This window comes from Schistocerca americana, chromosome X, assembly GCF_021461395.2.
Source record: "Schistocerca americana isolate TAMUIC-IGC-003095 chromosome X, iqSchAmer2.1, whole genome shotgun sequence".
Lineage (NCBI taxonomy): Eukaryota > Metazoa > Arthropoda > Insecta > Orthoptera > Acrididae > Schistocerca > Schistocerca americana.
This window is the reverse complement of record NC_060130.1, coordinates 465,330,908-465,358,123: the sequence shown is the minus strand read 5'-3', so window position 1 is coordinate 465,358,123 and position 27,216 is coordinate 465,330,908. Positions and strand designations below refer to the sequence as shown.

At 40.6% G+C, this 27,216-nt stretch overlaps 1 protein-coding gene across 1 annotated transcript in view; it reads left to right on the top strand.

Annotated features, from left to right (window-relative positions):
• The window catches only part of LOC124555386 (oxygen-dependent coproporphyrinogen-III oxidase), an 86,141-nt gene that overhangs the window by 7,529 nt on the left and 51,396 nt on the right, over positions 1–27,216 (top strand). Inside the window, exon 2 of the mRNA XM_047129280.1 lies at positions 7,744–7,948. Coding sequence (XP_046985236.1) covers positions 7,744–7,948 — 205 coding nt within the window. The remainder of the gene's footprint in view (positions 1–7,743; positions 7,949–27,216) is intronic.

The following is a 27,216-nucleotide window of genomic DNA, read 5'->3' as shown; positions in this document are numbered from 1 at the left end:
CAAAGACTGGTTTAATCCAGCTGTCGTACTAGTATATCCCGTGCAATCAAGTCTCTTCCTAATGAACTGGATTACTGAATCTGAGTCATGGTCTCCCTTTACAATTTTCATCCCCCACACTTTCTTCTTTTGCAAAATTGATGATTCCTTGATGCTCCAGGGTGTGTCCTATCAACTGATCTTTCTAAATAAATTTTATTGTTCTCACTTTGATTCAGTGCCTCCCCATAGTTATTTGATATACTCCTCTGATCTTAAACATTATCTCATAGAATTAAATTTTGAAAGCCTCTATCCTTTTTTGCCTAAACAATTTTTTGTCTTAGTTTTGTTTCCTTATAAAGCTACCATCCCATTAGGCCATCACCAGTTATTTTTCTGCCCAAAGAACAAAACTCATTTACTTCTTTTACTGTCTCATTCTCTAATCGAATTCCCTCATCATCACCTGATTTAATTAGACTTTATTCCATTACTCCTGTTTTGCTTTGTTGATATTCTTCATAACTTCTTTTCAAGACACAATCCATTTTCTTTGTTGTTGTTTCTTCCAGTAGAACTAGCCCAGAAATGTATGCAGGAGAAGATCTATGAAGCTTCAAAATAAAAAATGAGGTATTAACTGAATTGAAGCTGTGAGAGCAAGTTGTGAGCTGTGCCTTGATAGCTCAGTTGGCAAGAGCATTGGTTACAAAAGGCAGGATTCCAGTTAAAGTCCTGCTTTGGCACACAATTGCACCCTGTTGTGAGTGCAAATATTAACAGATGCAATGAACAGATTGTTACACTACTTGTTGATCGAGCACTGAAATCAGTAACAAGCTTCAAAATTCTTGACAGTGTCCAGAGAAGTCCAAGGCACAGCAAAAGTTCATGCAGACTAGGGAAGCAGATATCAGATTGACATTCAATGGAAGAACATTGCAGAAGTGCAGTATATCTTCGAACAAGAGACCTTTAGTAACAGACATACATGATGTCAAAAAACAACTGCAAGAGTACAACAAAAAACCAACAGAGGTTGTAAATTTCACATTTTTATTCACTTAGTGATGAGTTTCAGTCCGGGACCCATTTTCAGATCATTGTGACAGATAGTGAAAATAGTATTTCTGAAAATGCAAAAACTATACCCAAAATGAACTATGAACTGCAAACAAACAGTTACAGCGCATACAGATAACTGCGCTGTAACTGTTTATTTGCACTTCATAATACATATAAGTTTTTGACATAATTTTTGCATTTTTGGAAATATACTGTTTTGACTATCTGTTGCCATTGAGTGAATAAAAAGATAAAATTTTTACTTCGGCTGGTTTTTCATTGTACTGATTAACAGAAGATACTGACCCACAATTATCCCAGCATGCTGGAAGTTCGTAACAACTGAAAGAGTTGAAAACAAGTAAGTCTCTAGGTACAGGTGGAATCCTGGTTCACTTTTGCAGAGAATATTCTTTGCATTGACTTCTTATCACAGATGTGTCACTCTGTGCTCAGAAACATTTAATCTTCTATTTATTAGCATCGCATTGGTATGATGCAAATTTGTGACACTCAGTATTAAGGGGTTAAATAACTAGGTGTAACACTGCAAAGTCCGAGGTGACTGGAAGAAGCACAGCTCATTCCCGTATATAAGAAGGGTGAAAGAATTGCCCTGCAAAAGTGCAGACCAATATCCTTAATGTCAGTTTGTTTTAGAACTCTTGACCATATTCTAAGTTTGAATATAGTCAATTCCATTCAGAAAGAAAAGCTGGTGTCCACAAATCAGCATGGGTTTAGGAAGCCTTTCTCGAGTGAAACTCTGCTCACTCTTCCCTTGTACGGTATCCTGCCAACCATGGACGAAAGGCAACAGCCAGATTATGTAATCCTAGATTTCTAGAAAGCATTTATACTGCAGACTGTTAATGGAGGTCTGAGCTTACAGAATAAGTTCTCAAATATATGAATTATGAAAAAAAATTTTTGTAGCAAAACCCAGTACATTGTCCTAGATGGCAAGTGTTCATGAGAGGCAAACGTAACATCATGAGTTCCCCAAGGATGTGTAATACAACTACTATTGTTCTCTAAATACATAAACGATCTGATGAATAAGGTCAGCAAAAGTCTGTATCTGTTTGCTGATCACATTGTGGTGTAAGGGGAAGTATTATCTTCAAGTGATGTAGGATGACTTAGACAGAATTTTCTGTTTGGTGTGATGAATGTCAGCTTGTTATGCATGTGGAGAAATGTGAGTTAATGAAGATGAGTTGAAACACAGTTCTGTAGTGCTTGAACACAGTATTAATAGTGTGCTACTTGTCACAGTCACGTCAGTTAACCTCTTATCAGAAGTGTTAGCAACTTCATGTACAGTCTGCACCAACCAGCCCTTTGATTAAAAACTGTTAACCTTCTATTTATCAGCGTCGCTTTGGAATGTATACTGCAGAGACAGGCTGGACAGTGAAGGGGGAGGCGTGTTTATAGCGATAAGAAGTGCAATAGTATCGAAGGAAATTGACAGAGATCCGAAATGTGAAAAAATTTGGATGAAGGTCATGGTTAAAGCAGGCTCAGACATGGTAATTGGATGTCTCTATAGGCCCCCTGGCTCAGCAGCTGTTGTGGCTGAGCACCTGAAGGATAATTTGGAAAATATTTCGAGTAGATTTCCCCAACGTGTTATAGTTCTGGGTGGAGATTTTAATTTGCCGGATATAGACTGGGAGACTCAAACGTTCATAACGGGTGGCAGGGACAAAGAATCCAGTGAAAGTTTTTTTAAGTGCTTTATCTGAAAACTGCCTTGAGCAGTTAAACAGAGAACCGACTCGTGGCGATAACATATTAGGCCTTCTGGTGACAAACAGACTCGAACTATTTGAAACAGTTAACGCAGAACAGGGAATCAGCGATCATAAAGCGGTTACTGCATCGATGATTTCAGCCGTAAATAGAAATATTAAAAAAGGTAGGAAGATTTTTCTGTTTTGCAAAAGTGACAAAAAGCAGATTTCAGAGTACCTGATGGCTCAACACAAAAGTTTTGTCTCAAGTACAGACAGTGTTGAGGATCAGTGGACATACACTCCTGGAAATTGAAAGAAGAACACCGTGAATTCATTGTCCCAGGAAGGGGAAACTTTATTGACACATTCCTGGGGTTAGATACATCACATGATCACACTGACAGAACCACAGGCACATAGACACAGGCAACAGAGCATGCACAATGTCGGCACTAGTACAGTGTATATCCACCTTTCGCAGCAATGCAGGCTGCTATTCTCCCATGGAGACGATCGTAGAGATGCTGGATGTAGTCCTGTGGAACAGCTTGCCATGCCATTTCCACCTGGCGCCTCAGTTGGACCAGCGTTCGTGCTGGACGTGCAGACCGCGTGAGACGACGCTTCATCCAGTCCCAAACATGCTCAATGGGGGACAGATCCGGAGATCTTGCTGGCCAGGGTAGTTGACTTACACCTTCTAGAGCACGTTGGGTGGCACGGGATACATGCGGACGTGCATTGTCCTGTTGGAACAGCAAGTTCCCTTGCCGGTCTAGGAATGGTAGAACGATGGGTTCGATGACGGTTTGGATGTACCGTGCACTATTCAGTGTCCCCTCGACGATCACCAGTGGTGTACGGCCAGTGTAGGAGATCGCTCCCCACACCATGATGCCGGGTGTTGGCCCTGTGTGCCTCGGTCGTATGCAGTCCTGATTGTGGCGCTCACCTGCACGGCGCCAAACACGCATACGACCATCATTGGCACCAAGGCAGAAGCGACTCTCATCGCTGAAGACGACACGTCTCCATTCATCCCTCCATTCACGCCTGTCGTGACACCACTGGAGGCGGGCTGCACGATGTTGGGGCGTGAGCGGAAGACGGCCTAACGGTGTGCGGGACCGTAGCCCAGCTTCATGGAGACGGTTGCGAATGGTCCTCGCCGATACCCCAGGAGCAACAGTGTCCCTAATTTGCTGGGAAGTGGCGGTGCGGTCCCCTACGGCACTGCGTAGGATCCTACGGTCTTGGCGTGCATCCGTGCGTCGCTGCGATCTGATCCCAGGTCGACGGGCACGTGCACCTTCCGCCGACCACTGGCGACAACATCGATGTACTGTGGAGACCTCACGCCCCACGTGTTGAGCAATTCGGCGGTACGTCCACCCGGCCTCCCGCATGCCCACTATACGCCCTCGCTCAAAGTCCGTCAACTGCACATACGGTTCACGTCCACGCTGTCGCGGCATGCTACCAGTGTTAAAGACTGCAATGGAGCTCCGTATGCCACGGCAAACTGGCTGACACTGACAGCGGCGGTGCACAAATGCTGCGCAGCTAGTGCCATTCGACGGCCAACACCACGGTTCCTGGTGTGTCCGCTGTGCTGTGCGTGTGATCATTGCTTGTACAGCCCTCTCGCAGTGTCCGGAGCAAGTATGGTGGGTCTGACACACCGGTGTCAATGTGTTCTTTTCTCCATTTCCAGGAGTGTAGTTCAAAACCACCATACAATATGCGTTAGATGAGTGTGTGCCAAGCAATATCGTAAGAGATGGAAAAGAGCCACCGTGGTACAACAACAGAGTTAGAAAACTGCTGCGGAAGCAAAGGGAACTTCACAGCAAACATAAACATAGCCAAAGCCTTGCAGACAAACAAAAATTACGTGAAGCGAAATGTAGTGTGAGGAGGGCTATGCGAGAGGCGTTCAATGAATTCGAAAGTAAAGTTCTATGTACTGACATGGCAGAAAATCCTAAGAAATTCCGGTCTTATGTCAAAGAGGTAGGTGGATCAAAACAAAATGTCCAGACACTCTGTGACCAAAATGGTACTGAAACAGAGGATGACAGACTAAAGGCCGAAATACTAAATGTCTTTTTCTAAAGTTGTTTCACAGAGGAAGACTGCACTGTAGTTCCTTCTCTAAATTGTCACACAGATGACAAAATGGTCGATATCGAAATAGACGACAGAGGGATAGAGAAACAATTAAAATTGCTCTAAAGAGGAAATGCCGCTGGACCTGATGGGATACAAGTTCGATTTTACACAGAGTATGCGAAGGAACTTGCCCCCCTTCTTGCAGCGGTGTTCCGTACGTCTCTAGAAGAGCGAGGGCACAGGTCATCCCCGTTTTCAAGAAGGGATGTCAAACAGACATGCAGAACTATAGACCTATATCTCTAATGTCGATCAGTTGTAGAATTTTGGAACACGTATTATGTTAAAGTATAATGACTTTTCTGGAGACTAGAAATCTACTCTGTAGGAATCAGCATGGGTTTCGAAAAAGACGATCGTGTGAAGTGTGAAACCCAGCTTGCACTATTCGTCCACGAGACTCAGAGGGCCATAGAGATGGGTTCCCCGGTAGATGCCGTGTTTCTTGCCTTCCGCAAGGTGTTCGATGCAGTTCCCCACAGTCGTTTAATGAGCAAAGTAAGAGCATATGGACTATCAGACCAATTGTGTGATTGGATTGAAGAGTTTGTAGATAACAGAGCGCAGCATGTCATTCTCAATGCAGAGAAATCTTCCGAAGTAAGTGTGATTTTAGTTGTGCCGCGGGGGAGTGTCGTAGGACCGTTGCTATTCACAATATACATAAATGACCTTGTGGGGTGACATTGGAAGTTCCCTGAGGCTTTTTGCGGATGATGCTGTGGTATATCAAGAGATTGTAACAATGGAACATTGTACTGAAATGCACAAGGATCTGCAGTGAATTGAGGCATGGTGTAGGGAATGGCATTTCAATCTCAATGTAGAAAAGTGTAATGTGCTGCAAATACATAGAAAGATAGATCCCTTATCATTTATCTATAATATACCAGGTCAGCAACTGGAAGCAGTTAAATCCATAAATTATCTGTGAGTACGCATTAGGTGTGATTTAAAATGGAATGATCATATAAAATTGATCGTCGGTAACGGAGATGCCAGACTGAGATTCATTGGAAGAATCCTAAGGAAATGCAATCCGAAAACAAAGGAAGTAGGTTACAGTACGCTTGTTCGCCCACTGCTTGAATACTGCTCAGCAGTGTGGGATCAGAGAGATTAGAGCCCACACAGAGGCATAGTGACAATCCTTGTTTCCACGAACAATACGAGACTGGAATAGAAGGGAGAACTAATAGAGGTACTCAAGGTACCCTCCGCCACACACTATCAGGTGACTTGAGGAGTATGGATGTAGATGTAGATGATGCGAATTCACGACACTCCACATTAAGGGATTGAATAACTAGATGTTACATTGCAAAGTGACATGAAATGCGATGAGCATATAAAGTCGGTTCTCGAGAAGTCGAATGGTTGACGCTGGATTATTGGGAGAATTCTTGAAAGTGCAGCTCATCTGCAAAGGAGACTTGGCAAATAACACTTGTGCAACCTGTTCTTGATTACTACTCAAGTGTTTGGGAATGCCACCAGGTCAGATTAAAGGAAGATATAGAAACAGTTGAGGCATGCTGCTAGATTTGTTACTAATAGGTTTGGTCAGCATTTGAATATTACAGAAATGCTCCATTAACTCAAATGGGAGTCCCTTTAGGGAAGAAGACACACTGTTGAGAAAGTTCAGAAACAGGCATTTGGGACAGACTGCAAAATGATTTTACAGCCACCAGTGCACATCCCGTGTAAGGATCTCTAACTTATGTACTGTTCTGATGCATATACTTTTACTTCTCTTCAAATTGTTTCTCAGCTCTGGCACCAATGTTTTATTCAGGACATTAATTTTACTACACCTACATAATTTCATTATTTGATCGAATTTCTGGTTGACATCACTAACTCCAGATGACCGAGGGACTGGTGACCTCATGGTTCAGTCCCTTAACCCCCAACTGACCTATCAGCCCACCAGCCAACAAACTAACCAATCATGTAACAACCAGTTTCGAGTACACTGCAGAAGTTTCACTGAGAAGCCCTTACACATAACCCCTTCAGTCCCAATCTCTCCCCATATGATTTCAATACTTTTTGAACTCCAAAGAAAGACATCTCTAGCTGTGAATTTGCTTCAGATGAAGAGGAGCACACCTGGGTAAAATCGTGGTACCATAGGCAACACCGAACATTTTTCCTTGAAGGCATTGCCTGTCTTGTCTCACAGTGGGATAAATGTGTTAACAGTTATGAAATAATAAACAGTTTAGTTATTTTATTCCATCTGTCTCATTTTCATTTGACTGTTCCTTATAGTTTAACAGTTAACATGCTAGCTTTTTCCTTCCTCTTGAAGGAAGCTTTGCATTTTGTGATTTTTTTATAGAAAATCCAACTTTTCACAACTATGTTAGAGATGAGCCTTTCTGACATTTATCTATGCAATTTTCAGATTATTTCCCCATCACATTGTCACAGACACGATACACAAACAGTTAAAACATGTAATCACACATAACAGAATATACACTGCTTGCATGTGGATAACATATATGGCCCACACCCTTCCACCTTAAGGATTTGGCAACAACAAAGGCATCTAACCATAGGAATAAAGTAATTTTGAAATCCAGGGTGGATGATTATGTATCATGTGCAGATCCCTGTTGAGGGATTAATACCAGGGAAGAGAAGTGGTGTAACTGTGTAATGATTTACTCGTGTCAGCTCTTAGTGCTTGCACACAGTATTTACTTTTCATCTTTTTGTCTTGCCTCTGCTATTTAGTACTAATTAGTGTTTCTGATTTTTCAATATGTAGGGTGTATGGATTTGCAATAATTGCTTCAGGAGTTGCTGTTTACTCAACAGTTAAAGCTGAAAATGCTAGGTGGCCAGATTTTGGAGGTGCTAAGAGACCAGATTTTTCAACATTTATGGCAGACCCAATAACGAAAAAATCAGATATGATGATGAACAGAAATGATATGAAAACAAAAATGGAATTATTAATTATGAGAATCCAGGTAATTATTTGCTTACCATCACCTGTTATAATTTTAAGGTATGTATAGATTTTATTTGCATGTTAGCTGGTATGGCAGCTGCAAAAATAATGTTTAATTTCAAGATGATGGTAATGATCATTATATCCGTTGCATTTTTTGATGTACATGTATGTCTTGAGTGGTGCCAAATGGTATACACTGGAGACGTTATACACATTTGATTGGAGTATGGTATACTGAACACTTGGCTCCAGAAATGGGAGCTGGTCATTCCCTACAGTTCTGTATTACAATGAGCTCTGTGAGTGGTCTATCACCCAACATTTGGCACAGTGGTAGGATATTACATAGTAGATAGAAACTCTGTCTGCTTTATTGTCTGTAGCATGAGAGTGGTGTGGCCACCATCTGCTTCAATTTAATTGTAGCAGGGTTGCCTAGGTACTAGCAAATATGCAAGAAGCCACTCATGGTGCCAAAGTCACATTTTTAAATTCAAACTCAACAGCTTCTCCTGATGGACACTCCCATAGAAAAATAGTGAACCTGGTAGGTGAGTCATCCTTGTAATGTTTCTTAATCTAAAAGTAACAGTATAAGTTTTGCTGCTCAGAATGTACTAATTGTTGTTAAGAAAGTTCTCTAAAAACTGTTTCCATACAACTTTACATGGGCATTAGAGGGATTATTTGATGTACTATAATTTCTTAAAATTCCATGTTGAAACTACGATTTGACAACAAACCCCATAGAATTAAAGGGGATTGATTCATATCCTATTCTGCTAGGTATGCATAGCACTCCTAATTCAGGTAAAAGTATGTAGCTGTGGGGATATTATTGATATTGGTGTCTAGATATGAGTTAGAAAGGATGAGCATCATTGAAACAAACAAGATCCATGTACTGACCCTGACAGGTCATGTGCAGTATCGGCCAACTGCCATGTCATCCTCTGACAGTGTCATCATTGTGCTGTAGTATGGAGGGGTGCAGTCAGTACACTGTTCTCCTACCCACTGCCAGTCTCCGAGAGTTTGGAGTTGCTTCTTCACACTCAAATAGTACCTCAGTTATTGCAATAGTGAGTGTACCCCATTCCAGTCCTCCCACCAGGGAAAACCCAAGTCCTCTGAATAGCAGTCAGATATGCCCATTACTTAGTTATGGAGGTGGGATCATTGAAATAAAAAGCATTATAAAGAGAGAAGTTTGTAAAGGGTGTGGCAGATTACTCTACCATTTTTAAACCAGTGAAAACCGAACAAAATAAGATACAACAGGAAACACTGATCACATGTCGAAGATGCAAATGTAATTCAGTCAGAAAAAGTTATTTATCTGTGGATGAAACATTTCAGTGATTGTCTTGACACATCCTTAATGGGTTTCAAAATCTGTGTAACTCAGTTCTGGGATGATGACAGTGTTGTAGGCAAATTATCAGATCTCAATGAAGGATTCTCCAAACACTTCAGTAACTGTAGGGCACTGTATTGTAAGAATTGCCCAACTCTAACAGCAGCTGTGCTTTCCATTCCTATATTAGTGCAAGGTCAGCTGTGTGATCTTCATTGCAGTGTAGAACCTGTTTGCCTAAAGAATGAAGTCCAAGTATAAATTGCTCTGTGAAGAGGATTCCAGTGACTAAATGCAAAGTAGGTGTGAGATGGCCACACTGTTGCTATTGGTGGACCACACCATATTTTTTATTAACTCTTCAACAAAATCTCAGTGTTCACTGTATGGACCTATCCTTGCCACTAAAAATGGTACATGCACACCAGTTCAGTTTCATTATCCTCCATTCCCTTCTTCTTCCTGATGCATTGCTGCACCTTTCAGAATCAAAAATTCATTATTTCACAAGATAAGCAATTTTTTTTCTGGTTGTCAAATATAGATTCATACTACTCTTACTTACAAAGAAGTAGTTATTTTTGAGTGATTGAAGATTCACTTGGACTGTGAACTCCATGACCATCACTACATATATGTAAAGTCATTTCAGGCAGTCTCTCAGTGTCAATCGAGGAATGCTTAGACAGCTGTATTCTCTTCTGGAAAATGTTCAAGATCGCGTGTGTAGATCTCCAACGAGATGTAGCAATATATCAGTTAGCTGCATACAAGAGACCCAATTCTTCTACGTTATATGTTCAGCAGGTATCATTCCACTCCTGATAAGCAAGGCCAATTGGAGGTCCATAATGTGTCAAAATAAACAGATGTGAATGTAATATCAGGGGTACCCCAAGGGAGTGTCATGGTGGCATTACTGTTTATGGTATAAATTAATGATCTAGTGGATAATGTCAGAAGCTTCACTAGGCTGACTGCAAACATTAACAACTGTAAAATACCTAGAATTAGCTGTCCAGATCAACCTAAAATGGAATGATCACATCAAACTAGCTGTAGGAAAAGCAGATGCCAGGCTGAGATTCATCCACAAAAGAAGTAGCGTACAAAACACTTGTCCTACCAATTTTAAGTACTGCTCATCAGTATAGGATCCTTATCAGGTTGGATTGATAGCAGATATAGAGAAATCATTACAAGAAATGGCACATTTCATCTGGCGATCATTTAGTATGTGCAAGAGTGTAATGGAAACGCTCAGCAAACTAATTTGGCAGGCATTATAAGAGAAACATTAAGCAAGATGGAGACGTTTATTGTAGAAATTATGAGAGTAGTTGTTCTGTTAAGAGTTGGACAACGTATTGCTTCCTCCCATGTAGGTCTTGTAAAATGACCGTGGTGAGAAAGTTGAAGACATTAGAGCTCATAGGGAGTCTTACTGGCAGTTATTCTTCCTGTGCACCATTTGTGAATGGAATGGGAAAGAGGAGAAATGACAGTGCTACCAGATGTGCCTTCAGTCATACACTGTAAGATGGATTGTGGAGCATCGCTGTCAAACCAAGAGACTTTCTCCTGCAAGAATCATATAAGCATTTTCTTCAGCCTGAAAAACAATTGCAGTAATATTTAGCAATGAGATATTAATATCAGTTCTGTGTTTGAGTATGCTTGCCAGTTCCATGTTGTCCTTGAGTGGTATTTTTGCCATTGAGTTGAAAATCATCTCTCATATCACTTTTCTCATGTGAATGTTGTCTCTCAGTTCAGTACTGTAAGTGCAACTTTGTTTGGTGTTGCCATTACCAGCATGTATTATGTGACCAAAAGTATCCACACATTCCTGTGTAAAGCGGAATTGACCAGTGGATGTCATGAGATGTGGACCTGCCAGGATAAAAGGACGTGGTGAGTACTGGGTTGGTCAGGAGACCTCAGTGACTTTTGTGGACTAGTCATTGTATGCCACCTTAGTAGCAAATTTATCAGGGACATCTCTTTTAAAGCTGTCCAAGTCAACTGTTGCCACACATTTCTGTAGTTAATGCTAACAGAATATTGAGGTGGTGTAAAGAGTAATGCCTCTGGTCAGTGGATGACTGTAAATGAATGATTTGGAGTGATTAATCAAACTACACCCTGTGGAAATATGATGGAAAAGTTTGGGTTTGCCAAATACGTGGTGAATTTACCTGCCTTCGCGTGTAGTGCCAACAGTGAAGTACAGAGGAGGTGGTGTTACAGTGTGAGGATGTTTTTCATGGTTAAGGTGTGGTAGGCTTATTGTGGTTTAGAAAACAAAGTGTGGAAGGATACAAACACATTTTACACCCTTGTGCACTGCTTACGGTAGAGGAATGGTTTGGAGACTATGATTGTTTGTATCAGCGTGATAGTGCACGCTGTAATAAAGCAGCATCTGCGAGGCATTGGTTTGTGGACAATAACATTCCTGAAATGCCCACCTTTCGGATGAGTTTGAATATCTACTTCATTTGAGATCCCAGTGTCCAACATCACCAACTTCTCTGGTTTCAGCTCTTGAGGAGAAATGGGCTGCCATTCCTCCACAGACATCTCGCTGAAAGTGTATCGAGTAGACTTCAAGCCATCATCAAAGCAAAGAGTGGACACACTCTGTATTAACATCTTCTAATATATGTATGGTACAATGGGCTGGACTTCTAGTATTACTTTGTCTCAAAAGCACATCTGATTAGTCTTTACTAATGAGTAGTGAGCATAAGGGCATTTTTTTAATAATAATAGTGCAGCGTAATGTCAGAGAGAGCACTGCAGGTATACTGTACTTCAAAATGTTTTTGAAATTTGCTGAAATATAAAACTACATATCCTATGTTTGCTAGTAACTAGCACCAGTGTATTACTAATCAACAATCCTACTAACTGAACATTAATTAGTCTTAAACACTACAGTAAATAATATCTTTGGTCAATGATGTAATGCCCTGCAGACAATACTTAGTACCCTCATCCCCCTCCCTCATGCTCACTACATCAATACCATTTGATAAGTTTGTCGCGCTTGCATACCCAGGCATATGAAATGATGCACTTCTGAGGAAACTAGGCCAGGCTTGTTTCAGTACAACTTTGGAAAACCTGGAACTAAGCTCTTGCCATGCTTCAGTGACCCCCAGTGCATATAATGGTGCCACATATGTGTTACAGGGAGATGGATCCAGGCTTGATCACAATAAGTTGTGAAATTTTCATTCGAACATTGTTTTTTCAGACACTTTTTTTTAGTCACTTCATTTGGATCACTTGTAGATATTAGTGATGAATATTAATGTGAGTTTTCATTAATTTAATTAACATGTGATCTTTATTTCCAGTAACCTGTAATTTGCTATTCAAAGGTAATACAAGTAAAACCAACTACTTTATATGCAAACTGTGTTACACTATTTTTTGTAAATATTATTAGATAAACTTACACTGTTGTTATTAGAGCTTCACTATTGTTATTCAGTAATTTTATTTTAGCATATCTGTATTTTTGTTATATTACGTTCATTTATTTTTGTAACCAACAATCAAGCTGTCTTCCGTGGATGATACTTAAATTGTTGATTCAAACAATTTGTGTTTCTGGTGCAAAGTGACTCCTGAGACTTGATCTTAGTCTTACAAAATGGCATCTGTTAATTACACACATTATGCTGTCGCACAAATTTAAAAATCATTTTTACATTTATCTTGTTGGCTGTGTTTCCAGTCAAATAATTGAAGCCAAGCTACCCGAAAACCAGAAAGTTTAAATGTCTTCTTCTACAATCAAAAAGTCATAGAGCTTTCAACAAGTGAAAGAGCAGAATTGATTGTTCAGACACTTTCTTTTCGTGGCAAAAACCATGGGTTTGTACTACATGAAATGGCCATGGCTTTGATTAATTGTTCAGAATCATTTATTTATTTATTTATTTATTGTTCCGTGGGACCAAATTAAGGAGAAGTCTCCATGGTCATGGAACGAATCAATACATGAAATTATAACACGATATTAGAAACAGATAAAATGAAATATAAAAAAACATATTCAGGTGACAAGTCGTAAGTTTAAATGAAGAAAATCAACAATGTAACACTGGAATTTGCTTAATGTTTTAGCTCTTCCAGGAGCTCCTCGACAGAATAGGAGGAGTGAGTCATGAGGAAACTCTTCAGTTTGGATTTAAAAGAGTTTGGGCTACTGCTAAGATTTTTGAGTTCTTGTGGTAGCTTATTGAAAATGGATGCAGCAGAATACTGCACTCCTTTCTGCACAAGAGTCAAGGAAGTGCATTCTACATGCAGATTTGATTTCTGCCTAGTATTAACTGAGTGAAAGCTGCTAACTCTTGGGAATAGGCTAATATTGCTAACGACAAACGACATTAAAGAAAATATATACTGTGAGGGCAATGTCAGAATTCCCAGATTTTTGAATAGGGGTTGACAAGAGGTTCTCGAACTTACACCACATATAGCTCGAACAGCCCGTTTTTGAGCCAAAAATACCCTTTTTGAATCAGAAGAATTACCCCAAAAAATAATACCGTACGACATAAGCGTATGAAAATATGCGAAGTAGACTACTTTTCGTGTTGAAGTGTCACTTATTTCAGATACTGTTCTAATGGTAAATAAAGCAGCATTTAGCTTCTGAACAAGATCCTGGACATGGGCATTCCACAAGAGCTTACTATCTATCCGAATGCCTAGGAACTTGAACTGTTCCATCTCGCTTATAATATGCCTATTCTGTCTGATCAAAATATCGGTTCTTGTTGAATTGTGAGTTAGAAACTGTAAAAACTGAGTCTTACTGTGATTTAGCATCAAATTATTTTCCACAAGCCACGAACTTATTTCATGAACTACATTATTTGTTACTGTTTCAGTATTACACACAAGATCCTTCACTATCAAGCTGGTGTCATCAGCAAACAGAAATATTTTTGAATCACCTGTAATACTAGAAGGCATATCATTTATATAAATTAGAAACAGCAGTGGCCCCAGCACCGACCCTTGGGGAACGCCCCACTTAACAGTGCCCCATTGGGACTGAACATCACTACCACTCTCAATATTGCAGAGAATTACCCTCTGCTTTCTGTTTACCCTCTGCTTTCTGTTCTTAAAGTAAGAGGCGAACCAATTGTAAGCTACTCCCCTTACTCCATAATGGTCCAACTTCTGCAGTAATATTTTGTGGTCAACACAGTCAAAAGCCTTCGTTAAATCAAAGAAAACAACTAGCGTTCGCAACCTTTTTAATCCATCCAAAACCTCACAGAGAAAAGAGAATATAGCATTTTCAGTTGTTAAACCATTTCTAAAACCAAACTGAACATTTGACAGCAAATTATGTGAATTTAAATGCTCCAGTAACCTTGTATATACAACCTTCTCGATAACTTTAGCAAACACCGATGGCATAGAAATAGGTCTAAAATTGTCAACATTATCAACGTCTCCCTTTTTATAAAGTGGCTTCACTACCGAGTACTTTAATCGGTCAGGAAACCGACCACTCCTAAAGGAAAAGTTACAGATATGGCTGAGAACTGGGCTAACATACATAGAACAATACTTCAGTATTCTGCTGGATACCCCGTCATATCTATGAGAGTTCTTGGTCTTTAGTGATTTAATTATTAACTCAATCTCCCTCTTGTCAGTATCGTGGAGGAGCATTTCAGGTAACAGTCTCGGAACACTTTTTTCTAAGAGCGCTATATGATTCCCTGTTGGGATTAGGTTTCTGTTTAGTTCACCTGCTATATTCAGAAAGTGATTATTAAATACTGTACATATATGCGTCTTATCAGTAACACGGACATTTCCACTACGCACTGATTCTATATCCTCGACCTGTCTCTGCAGACCAGCAACTTCCTTTACGACTGACCATATGGTTTTAATTTTATCCTGAGACTTAGCTATTCTATCTGCATACCACATACTTTTTGCCTTCCTAATAACATTTTTAAGCACCTTACAATACTGTTTGTAATGGGCTGCTGCATTTAGATTTTGACTGTTTCTAACGTTTTGATATAATTGCCACTTTGTTCTACAAGATATTCTTATCCCTCTAGTCAGCCACCCAGGCTGCCTGTTTGTACTAGTACCCTGTTTTAAACGTTCTAACGGAAAGCAACTTTCAAAGAACATGAGAAAAGTCTTGAGAAAAGCATTATATTTATCGTCTACTGTATCAGCACTATAAACATCTTGCCACTCTTGTTCCTTTATAAGGTTTACAAAGGTCTCTACAGCAACTGGATCAGCTTTCCTGAACAGCTGATGACTATATTTAACACGTGTTGCAGCAAAAAAATCTTTTAAAGTTAAAATTTGTGCATCATGATCTGAAAGGCCATTCACCTCTTTGCTAACAGAATGCCCTTCTAGTAATGAGGAATGAACAAAAATGTTGTCTATGGTTGTTCTACTGTTCCCTTGCACTCTCGTTGGAAAGAATACGGTTTGCATAAGATTATATGAATTAAAGAGGTCTACCAGCACCTTCTTCCTTGCACTATCACTTATACAATTAATATTGAAGTCACCACATATAACTAACTTTTTGTATTTCCTATAAAGTGAACCAAGAACCTCCTCTAGCTTTAGCAGAAATGTTGTGAAATCGGAGTGTGAGGATCTATAAATAACAACAGTTAGAAGTTTAGCTCCGTTAAATTTAACCACGCCTGCACAACATTCAAACACCTTTTCAGTGCAGTACTTTGAAACATCAATTGACTCAAATGGGATGCCGTTTTTCACATACATGGCTACTCCCCCACACCGCGAGAGCTCCTCGAAAAGCTGCCAGCCAACCTGTATCCTGGTAAAGGAAGCCTCTGAATTATCTCCGTATTTAAGAAGTGTTCAGATATACCAATAATTTCAGAGTCAACATCTATAAGCAGTTCACTAACTTTATCTCTAATACCTTGTATATTTTGATGAAATATACTAATTCCCTCATTACTCGGATACCTAAGCTTTGTCAAAAGTGATTCCCTTGTTAGAGAGACTTCCCTTAAGCAGGAATACCTATCAGCTGACTTCAATCTAAAAAAATTCTCATGTTATTACGCCTGACGGCTGTATTAAGATGAGGCCGATCGTGACGCTGAAACAGTTCCACGAAATGCACATTCGTGTTGTCAGTCTGAGTGGCTATCTTTTCCAGGTCACCATCTATGTTATACTCCCCATCCTTATCAATACTATTACCAGCCCCACCCACAATCACTACCTGAAAGGAAAGATTTACGGAAACATTTGACTAGAGCTACAGACGAGGAAAAAGACAAGGACAAAACTTGACAGTGCTTATGATTGATAGTAATGAGGTGCCTGATAGGGTCCACTTAACCATTCCTGGATTTCTTGGACAGTGAGTTATTACCAAGAGCTTCTGGAATTAACTGGTGACCTTCCAAAGAACACAGTATCATGTCGTACACTTGGAACTGTAAGCCATGGTGGGTGGATGAAAAAGACAATTTTCACATTCAAGATATACGTCTTTTAACCCTTTTGTGGGCAAAATTATTGAGCAGTTTTTTTTTTTTTTTTTCAAACTTGCTCCAACTGTGAAAGTGAGGTCACACAACAAGGTGGGAAGTATTCTTCCCACTGCCCTTCCTTGGAGTTAAATGACAAAAACAACTTTTTCAATATATGTCATATTTATTTTATAAATTGACTTCTCTTGTTACAGTGTTTGTTCACAATTACTTGCCCTGAAATTTGGGTCTATGCAAAGTGCTATTTGACAATATGTACAAACACAGCGAGTGCTCTCTTCCGCAGCTTTGGAACTACAATGACGGCACGTCCAGTAGATTTCTCCTAAAATGGGTTGATTCTCCCCTACAGCCACATGACGAAAATCTTCAGGTATTTTACCCCTTTTTGCCAGAAAGACAGGTTTTTGTCCACGTCTTTTTTGGGATGAGAAGCCAGCGATCAATTGTCTGGCTAGATGGATCCTGTATGTGAGCTGATCATGCTGTCCACTTTCTCCTTTACTTATTTTCCACAGGATAAAACTGTTCACTGCAGCAGCGTCCACCAGGAAATAAAATGATCTGTGCCACCATTTTACAGAATGTCTGCCAATAGCATACCTTTGTTGTAACTGATCAAACTTATCGACACCACCCATTATTATGTTGTATTCTGCCACAACTTCAGGACAAGAAATCTCTGTACTAGTACCATCCTTGTTTTTCCTTTGCACTGTGGCTGCTTCTCATGGGTCGTGAATTGAGGACAGGAAAGTGACTGGACGGTTATCCATCCATTTTACTGCAGAAATGGCTCCTTTTGTTTCAGACTGGAATTCTCCTCGTTCCAATTTTACATTTTCCTTCATAAATTTGAGTAAATCAAAAGCATTTACCTTATACTATAGCTGCGAGGAAAAAATCACAAACAGCACTGAAAGACTCCACTTCAGAGCAACACTCAACTATACAATGCCTCTGCACGAAGGTACAGCAAAAACAGCGGGAACTTCCGATTACAAGTAGTATCCTATACTGTTCATTAGGTGGTAGCACTTTACAGAGGTGGGAATTGTCAATCCCACGGGACTAGGAGCAAGTTCATTGTAGTGGGAAGCATGTTTCCCATGGCTCACGAAAGTGTTAATTTCCCTGCAGTTATCTCACATGGAGAAGTAGTTGTCAAGAAGAATGTGAGTTTTTTGTCATCAATCGTACACGTGATCCTGGCTTCTGTCATCATTTCTTGTTTGTGGGTCAACTGATGAATTAATGGAATATTGATCTCGCGGTTAGTAAGGATGTTGCAACAATTATTTCCCAACCATCTCTGGTGCTTTGTTGATGAATCTATGACTATCCTTATATGATGATTCAACAGCAGTTAAGGCAATTATGTCACAAGTTGTGCTGCAAACAGATGAAGCTGGACAAGAGGAATAAGGAAAAAACAACTGAAAAGATACAATCTGCAGTGCAGAGATTTTCCTTCCTGTACAAACATGAGAGTTCTCATCTTTTATAATTCCTGGTTCAGAAACTTTCTTCAGGAGATCTATCACCACTGACTTTCTCAACAAAGATACTTCAACATGAGAGAATGCTCTTATTTACAGAAATACAATTGAAAGAAATTCAGAAGACAGTTATGTGCAGAAATATTCCAAACTCATCGAAGAATAAAAGAACATTTTCAAAAAAAATGAAAACTGAGGAATAGATTTGCAGACCATTGATGGAGACCATAAAAAATACTCAACTGCTATGGATTCTTTCTTAGCAAAAATTTAGGTTCAATGTCTTATTTTCTCACATCAAATTTTGATTCAGTAGAAGCTGTAGATAAGTGTTTATATTATAAAAATTGTGTGTACATTATAAAAAAACTTCACGTAATTTAGGAAGCTTTTGAAAAATTGCTTCAGGATGCTTTTAATGATGCTGTTCCGATTGTGACATGTCCCAATAATTTTCTCTTGGAATGAAACAGGAAATGGTGAGGATGGGAAAACATCTCACACTTGTGAAAGGAATTAATTGATTTGTATACTGTTTTCAAACTACAGGGCATTTGGGGGTCTCCCAACAGTTGGTCCAATTGAGCAGAATTTTGTATAGATGGCTTTTTTTGTTGTTGCTTTGAACAGGGTCCAGTAGGGGTGGGAGCAGCAAAATTGTACTCGTCAGAAAATTACCTGTAATTAAGGACCAGCCAAGTAGTCCTTAACAGGTGGACCTCTGGGGGACACCTAGTGTATCATAGTTGTATTAGAATTGCTAAATTGTACAAGACTCTGCCAGTGTCAACTTGTATGTCACCAGCTGCTTGTGGGATCCCAGTGGCTTTTTATCACACAAACCAAAAAACTCCAACAAGACTGTGTGTAACAGTTATGAGACATAACATCTAGGCTATCAACCAATCTTTCAGTGATAGTTGATTAAGAAATATAAGTTTTAAAAAAAGGAATGGTCAGTAAGAAACATTGACTATATCACAGAGTGTTTTTATTCTAATGAAGTGCAATGATGGCTCTTTTCAGACATTCATTCCATTTTTATTTACATAAAAGTCTACAATGTACAACTGTAACCCTTAAACCTTAAATTTACAGTATCTGCAAGGCATGGTCCATAAAAATAATGAACTTATGGAAACAGAAAAATGTTGGTCAGTTAATTTATTGTAATGGTGCTGCCACCATATCCTGTAAGCCAGCAAGATTGTTGTTTTCTATAGCGAGATGGTGGTGGCGGACTTTCAAGAAGTAGAAGGGAAAAAAAAAACACGTAAGAAAGAAGGTATAGGAACATTAAAAACTCATTAAGAGGGTAAATCGTGAGCTAGAGCAAACAGCATCATTTATCCTGAATGATATCAGTTTGCTTTGCTGATTGTTATTGTTAAATTAAAACAATCATTTTATTTTTAAAATGCTCACTACTAAATTAATTTCAGCTGTGTAGCCATTCTCAAGTGTCTGCATTATGTATCAGATATGACATAATAAGTGTAAAGTAGCCATTGATAGTTTAATTGCTAGGGTGAAGATAGAATTTGCAAAGGATAATCTGTTAAATACACCTACTTCAGTTACAGACAGTTTACCTGTCTACATTATACAATTTTATAAGCAGGACCATGGTAGGCCACATAAGTGACAAACATGAACTCCAATTAGTGAAGCCAGTTACACTGGCTTTCAGTCTGCTAGCATATCAAGGATGCTTTCCTGGGGATTAAAGTACAACCTTTTATGCTAAACTCAATCAGGTCCTTTAAATGACTTACTGTCATGTCTTCCTTGGTGATGTGTAGTAAATGGAGTAAGGCAGCTCATGAACCAGGAACTGTATATTAATCACCAGCATTTGTTCAGGAAATCATGCAATTTGGAGTCAAGTATGTACCACTTTCATTAATGAGAAAGTAATAAAGGAAATAAAGGTCTTCAAGTCAGTTTGTTACATCGAAACTTAAAAAGTATATGGTGGTGGTGGTAGACTTCAGTTCAAAAACTGGTTTGATACTGCTCTCCATGCTACTCTATCCTGAGTCTGAAAATCTGCTTACTGTTTTCATCTCTTGGTTTCCCTCTACTATGTTTACCCCCCCCCCCCCCCCCCCCCCCCCCCCCCCCCCCACTCTTACCTCCATTACTAAGTTGGTGATCACATGATGGCTCAGAATGTGTCCTATCAACCGATCCCTTCTTCTAATCAGGCGTTGCCACAAATTTCTTTTCTCTCCAATTCTATTCGGTACCTCCTCGTTAGTTACGTGATCTACCCACCTAATCTTCAGCAGTCTTGTGTAGCGCCACATTTCAAAAGCTCCTATTCTCTTCTTGTTTAAACTATTTATTGTCCATGTTTCACTTCCATATGTGGCTACACTCCATACAGATAGTTTCAGAAAGGACTTACTGACACACAAATGTATACTCCATGTTAACAAATTTCTCTTCTTCAGAAATGTTTTCCTTGCCATTGCCAGTCTACATTTTATATCCTCTCTACTTCGACCATCATCTGTTATTTTGCTTCCCAAATAGCAAAATTCATTTGCTTCTTTAAGTGTCTCATTTTGTAGTCTAATTTCCTCAGCTTCACCTGATTTAATTCGACTGCATTCCATTATCCTCATTTTGCTTTCGTTGGTGTTCATCTTATATCCTTCTTTCAAGATATTGTCCATTCTGTTCAGCTGCTCTTCCAAGCCCTTTGCTTTGTCTGACAGAATTACAATGTCATTAGCAGACCTCAAAGTTTTTATTTCTTCTCCCTGGACTTTAATTCCTACCCCAGATTTTTCCTTCCTTTCCTTTACTGCTTGCTCAATATACAGATTGAATAACATTGGGGATAGGTTACCACCCTGTCTCACTCCCTTCTCAACCACTGCTTCCCGTTCGTACCCATCAACATTTATAACTGCCATCTGGTTTCTGTACAAATTGTAAATAGCCTTTTGCTCCCTGCATTTCACTCATGCCACCTTTAGAATTTGAAAGAGAATATTCCAGTCAACATTGTCAAACGTTTTCTCTAGGTCTACAAATGTTATAAATGTTAAGTCTGCAAATGCTATAACTGTAGGTTTGTCTTTCCTTAACCCATCGCCTATGAGAAGTCGTAGGGCCAGTATTGCCTCACATGTTCCAAAATTTCTATGGAATCCAAACTGATCCTCCCCGAGGTCAGCCTCTACCAATTTCTCCATTCTTCTGTAATGAAATCGTGTTAGTATTTTGCAGCCATGAACTGATAGTTCAGCAATTTTCACACCTGTCAGCACCTGCTTTCTTTGGAATTGGGATTATTATATTCTTCTTGAAGTGTGAGGGTGTATCACCTGTCTCGTACATCTTGCTCACCAGATTGTAGAGTTTTGTCAGGACTGGCTCTCCCAAGGCTCTCAGTAGTTCTAATGGAATGTTGTCTATCCTGGGGCCTTGTTTCGACTTTTGTCTTTCATTGCTTTGTCAAATTCTTCACACAGTAATATATCTCCCTCCTCATCTTTCTGTACGTCCTCTTCCCTTTCCATAATATTGCCTTCAAGTACATCTCCCTTGTACAGACCCTCTATATACTCTTTCCACCTTTCTGCTTTCCCTTCTTTGCTTAGGACTGGTTTTCCACCTGAGTTCTTGATATTCATACATGTGGTTCTCTCTTCTCCAAAGGTATCTTTAATTTTCCTGTAGGCAGTATCTATGTCACCCCTAGTGATAACATGTTTCTACATCCTTACATTTGCCCTCTAGCCATTCCTGCTTAGCTGTTTTACACTTCCTGTTGATCGCATTTTTTAGACGTTTGTATTCCCCATCGCCTGCTTCATTTATTACATTTTTGTGTTTTCTCCTTTCATCAATTAAATTCAATATCTCTTGTCACACACAAGGATTTCTACTAACCCTCATCTTTTTACCTACTTGATCCTTTGCTGCCTTCACTATTTCATCTCTCAAAGCTATACTCACCTCACGCTCAGCGTGCATGGCAGGTTGCAATGTGTTTGCATCGCTTGAGGCAGAGGATGAATATGGGTACTGCCTGTCTGGCCTCACCCATTTGCAGTACGAGTGGACATGAGGGGGGGGAGGGGGGGGCGGGGGTCGCATAGTGGGACCTCTAAGGGAATTATTATCCATGGCTGGAAAGAAGTCCAGTGTGTGCTTAGGATGTCTGGCAGGGGTGGGGATGGGGAGGTGGGGGGGGGGGGGGGGGCTCTTCTGAGATATGGAGGAGGCCTTGCCTGTGGCTATTGAGGGTGCAGGGTGCAGTTGTTGGCAAGTTGTGGCTTCTGTCATCGCCAGTGACTACTGTTGCTTGGGTTCTGAGACTATCCTCATTTACCCCAGGTGGCTGGCAAAATTGCTGAAGATGGTTGGCCTTACTGATGGGGTCCAAGCAGTTTACAGTTTGCAATATCACACCTTGAGCTGATTGGGGTCCTTAGGTTTGTAATAGGGTGGAGGGTCTCAGCTGTAGGCTCCATCGATTGTGTGACGCTCGTAGCTGCAGATTTCTGGACTTGTGTCATGGGTTGGAAAATTGTAGAGGTGCCCAAGATAGGTTCGTGGTGCACCACAAAGAGGAAACAGCTACTCACGTAGCAGAGTACATCTGGAGTGCGTGTGGTTTTTTTTAGGCTGGGTAATAGTTTGAGGTCATCTGATTGCTCACCAGTCAGTACACAGAGGATGAAATCTGATCATGTACAAGCTACATACACTTCCAATCTTAGTATTTTAACAGTAAATTGGCTAAGCATCCTTAAATGTCCCCACCAGCAGACGTCCTGATGGAGGCAGATGAACTAGCATGTGCCCCCCCCCCCCCCCCCTCACCCCACCATTACCACTCCCATTCCTCTCCCCTCCTACTTGTTGATTTCAATGCAGTGTGATGAAGTTCCTTAGTAGCTGGGGGTAGTGGCCTTCTGATTGACAAGTTTCTTTATGGTGTGGATTAGTCTCCCATTGGTGACGGTATCCTTACCAACTTTAGTGCCGCCCATGACACCTTTCGGCTATCGACCTTACGACCTTTTCCCCAATTTGCAGGTCTCACTACAGTGGTCACTGTATGGTGATCTTTGTGACAGTGATCACTTTCTGGTTATCGTATCACTTCTTTGTCACTGCCCGACAGACCAGTTGCCACGCTGGGTTCGCCAAAGGATCAAATGGCAGTTTTATGCCTCTGCCATCACCTTTGTCCCCTCTCTGTCAGTGTGTAACTGATGAGGTTGTTGGAGATGTTTTCCAACATGGTTACTTAAATTGTTGCAACTGCTACCCCCTGCCTACAGGCCCCCTCCACTGGTGGCTAGTACTACGATGGACCAAGGTCATAATAATGACTATCTAGGACCACCAAAGGGCCCTGCAGTGTCTCAAGTGACATCCTTAACAGACCACCCTCATCAGTATTAAGTGGCTCCATACAATGACTCACGGCCTAATTAAACCCAATAGAAAGAAATGCTGGGACTGTTAAATCTCCTTCTTGGGAATGTATACCCCTTTGTCCCAGTTGTGGACTAAGCAACATAGCCTAATGGGCACCCAAAGAACAGCAGCTATTCCAGATCTCCTCCTTCATGGTGGTATTTCTACTGATGTTTCAGTTCTTGCTGAACACCTCATGACCCACTTTGAAACAGCATTGCATTGTATCCTACCTTTTGAACACATAAAAGATAAATTGACATCATACTCTTGTCCTTTATGGACCTGCTCTTCCCTGTAACCTGCCACTGACTAGGAACTGCTTCACTGTCTTGACTAGTCAAACAGTATGACAGGCCCTGATTCAATTCATAATCAACTGACCCAGTGTCCAAATGTGACTCACAAACCCCATCTACTCAGGGTCTTCAGCCACATTTGGACAGAAGTATTTGTACCTTTGTAATGGAAGGATGCTGTCATTATCCCAATCCTTAAACCCAGCAGAAACCCTATGTCCATCGACAACTATGGACCAATTAACCTCACAAACATGCTCTGCGAACTACTTGAAAGTATGGTAGCCTAGCAATTATGCTGTTTCTCAAATCACAGGGTCTTTTTTCCCTTATTTGTGTGTGTTCTGGGAGGGATGATCCACAACCAACCACCTCATTGGGTTGAAAACAACAATCCAAGAGACTTTTCGAAAATGCCAGCATCTTATTACATTCATTTTTGATGTACAGAGGGCATACAACAGCATTTGGTGCTATCACATTTTACTTACCTTCCATGACTGCACCTTTTGAGGGTCACTAATAATCTCGTTGTCAGTTTTTATTCAGGTTAGAGTTGGTACATTGCTCAACTTCCGTTGGGTCCAAGATTCCGTCACGGCCATGTACTCTGTGTTACATGCCTTTACTATCACCATCACCATCTAGTGACCTCCATCAGACCAGTGGTCACTACTGCAATGTGTGCCAACGATTTTTGCATTTGGCTGAATGCCAGCTCCAAAGAGTGAACCAAAGGGTTTCTGCTTGGCTTCTTTCCCATGGCTTCCAGCTTTCTCCCGCAGAAACAGGAATAACAAATATCTGTTGTTGTACTGTGGTTCATCCCGACTTTGAACTCTACTTTGGTACCCAGACTGACGTGGCTGCTCCAAATTTCTCAATTTAAGACTGAGCTGCATGCAAAATCTTAATACTCTGTGCATCCTTGCCTACACTTCCCAGAGTGCGAGTGACACTCTTTTACCCTCTGTTCACCAGGCCCTGGTCTAATTACAACTGTATACTATGACTGACAGGTTTGCTGTTAAATGACACCATTGGCTTTGAAATTATCATACCCAGTGCTTCATTGTGGAGTAACAGCAGCCACTGCCACCTTCCATATTAGTTTCAGAGACAGTCTCCTCGCCGAAGCCGGGATCTTACTTCTTCAGTTCCAGTAGTACCAACTCATCAAATTCTTTTTTCTTACAGGTCATGTCTCATCCTCAGGTAGGTTTCCCATTTGGAGTGCACCTCAAGACCTTCTCCCCACCTCTCATAAAATATGCTGCCATGTGTTCTCATGCAGGTCTCCTTGGTTAGTACCCATATGTCGAATTAGGACTAATGTACATAAAGGACCTAAAATGTCACCTCCATGACCTTTTGGCATATTTTCTTCTCTATTAATTATGAATATCAGGGTGCTACTCTCATTTACATTGGTGGCTCTGAAACTATGAATAGGACAGAATATGTTTTTACATCTCTCACAAGTTGAGAATAACATTCAGTGCTTGGAACATGTTGTACTTCTTCAATAGACCTGATTGCTTTTAACAGAGCCCTACATTTTATTTAACAAACCTTCCTCAACCACATTTTAATTTGCAGTGACTCAATGAGCAGTTTCCATCTATTGATTCATGGCTACTCTTGATACCTTATAATGCTATTCACTGTCTTCTCATTGACCTTATCCATACTACATGCTCAGTTGGCGATGTTTGGTTCCCAAGTCATGAGAGTATCTCAAGGAATGAACTGGCTGACTGTCTAGCTAGAGAAGTGATTACTTGCCCAAAGCTCACTTTGAAAGTCCCAGGTATAGATTTATGTTTGCAGATTAAGACTTCTCCTCACTCAGATATGGAATGTCATTTGGTGGGTTACTGCCCCCACTAATAAACTTCGCGTTATTAAGTAGACTATGGCTGCATCCCTCCTGTGGGACACCATTTTATCATAGGCACCTTTAGTGTCGGGCAGGAGGGTTTGCATGTGACACGGAGGGATATGCTGGCAGTAACATAGCTATTAGCAGTGTCAGCCAAGCCAGACAGGCCTCAGTGCAGGGGTCTTACAAAGAGTGTCCCACAACTTAGAGAAGAGACAGCTGTTCTTTTACCAGGGAGCTCCACCAGCAGTGGTTGAGCTGGGGACTGGTCATCCCAGCCAGACCTTTTTTACCATAAATTCTGGGCATACTTCAGGGACCATTTATAGGCATGGTGGTGGAACATAGTGTGTTTCAGAGAACAGGGGTCTTGGCTTCATCACTTGGGCTGTGATGAAGGTCTCAACCTTAAGGTGTGCTGTGTGCTGAATGGCTATTGAATTATACCCTCTAGTGGGTAATCTCAGAGTTACCTGCCGCCTCCAGTTGTACAAGGCTAGCTCAGGTACGCGGGGCTTTGTCTAGGTCAAAATTTGTTTCCCTAGCTGCTCATTTGGTCCCTGTGAAGCGACTTAAATTCCCATCTGCACATGACTGGGCGGGTGTACTGCCAGGTAGTACCTACACTCACCAACCAGAGAGAGCTGGATTGGTCTGTCTTTGTGAGAAGTCTCAGAATTATAACAACTGGGCAATAGTCTGCCATAACACTTTCATTGTAATCAAGAGAGCAGAGGGAACCTTCAAGAAGGCATCCCCGTTCTGTATTCACAGGGCACTGGAAGGTGTTGCTGTGTCCTTAAAAAATAGTAAAAATCTTTGTAATCGAACACTTCCAGTTGAAACCGCCATATTAAACCAAGTATCTCAGCTTCTGGGATGCATGACCTTAAGTGACTACACTGTTGTGGCTGAGTTGCCCAACACCCTTAACTGCTGTAAAGGCATGGTTACCTGCTCCAATTTAATGGAGATTAACTCTGAGGAATTATGTGGAGAATGGAAAAATATGAGTGTCATGAAAGTACAAAACTCTGTGAGGAGAGTCAGTGGCACATTGGAAAAAACTGTATTATTTATTCCAACACTCAACACTCCAGAATTACTTGAACTTATTTTTGCAGGCTGTATCCGTCTTAAGGTTTGACTGTTTGTTCCCGATCCAATGCGATGCTCCAAATGCAAAATATTTGGTCATACCTGTATAGCATGTAACAGAAAGACTACATGTGGAAATTGTGAA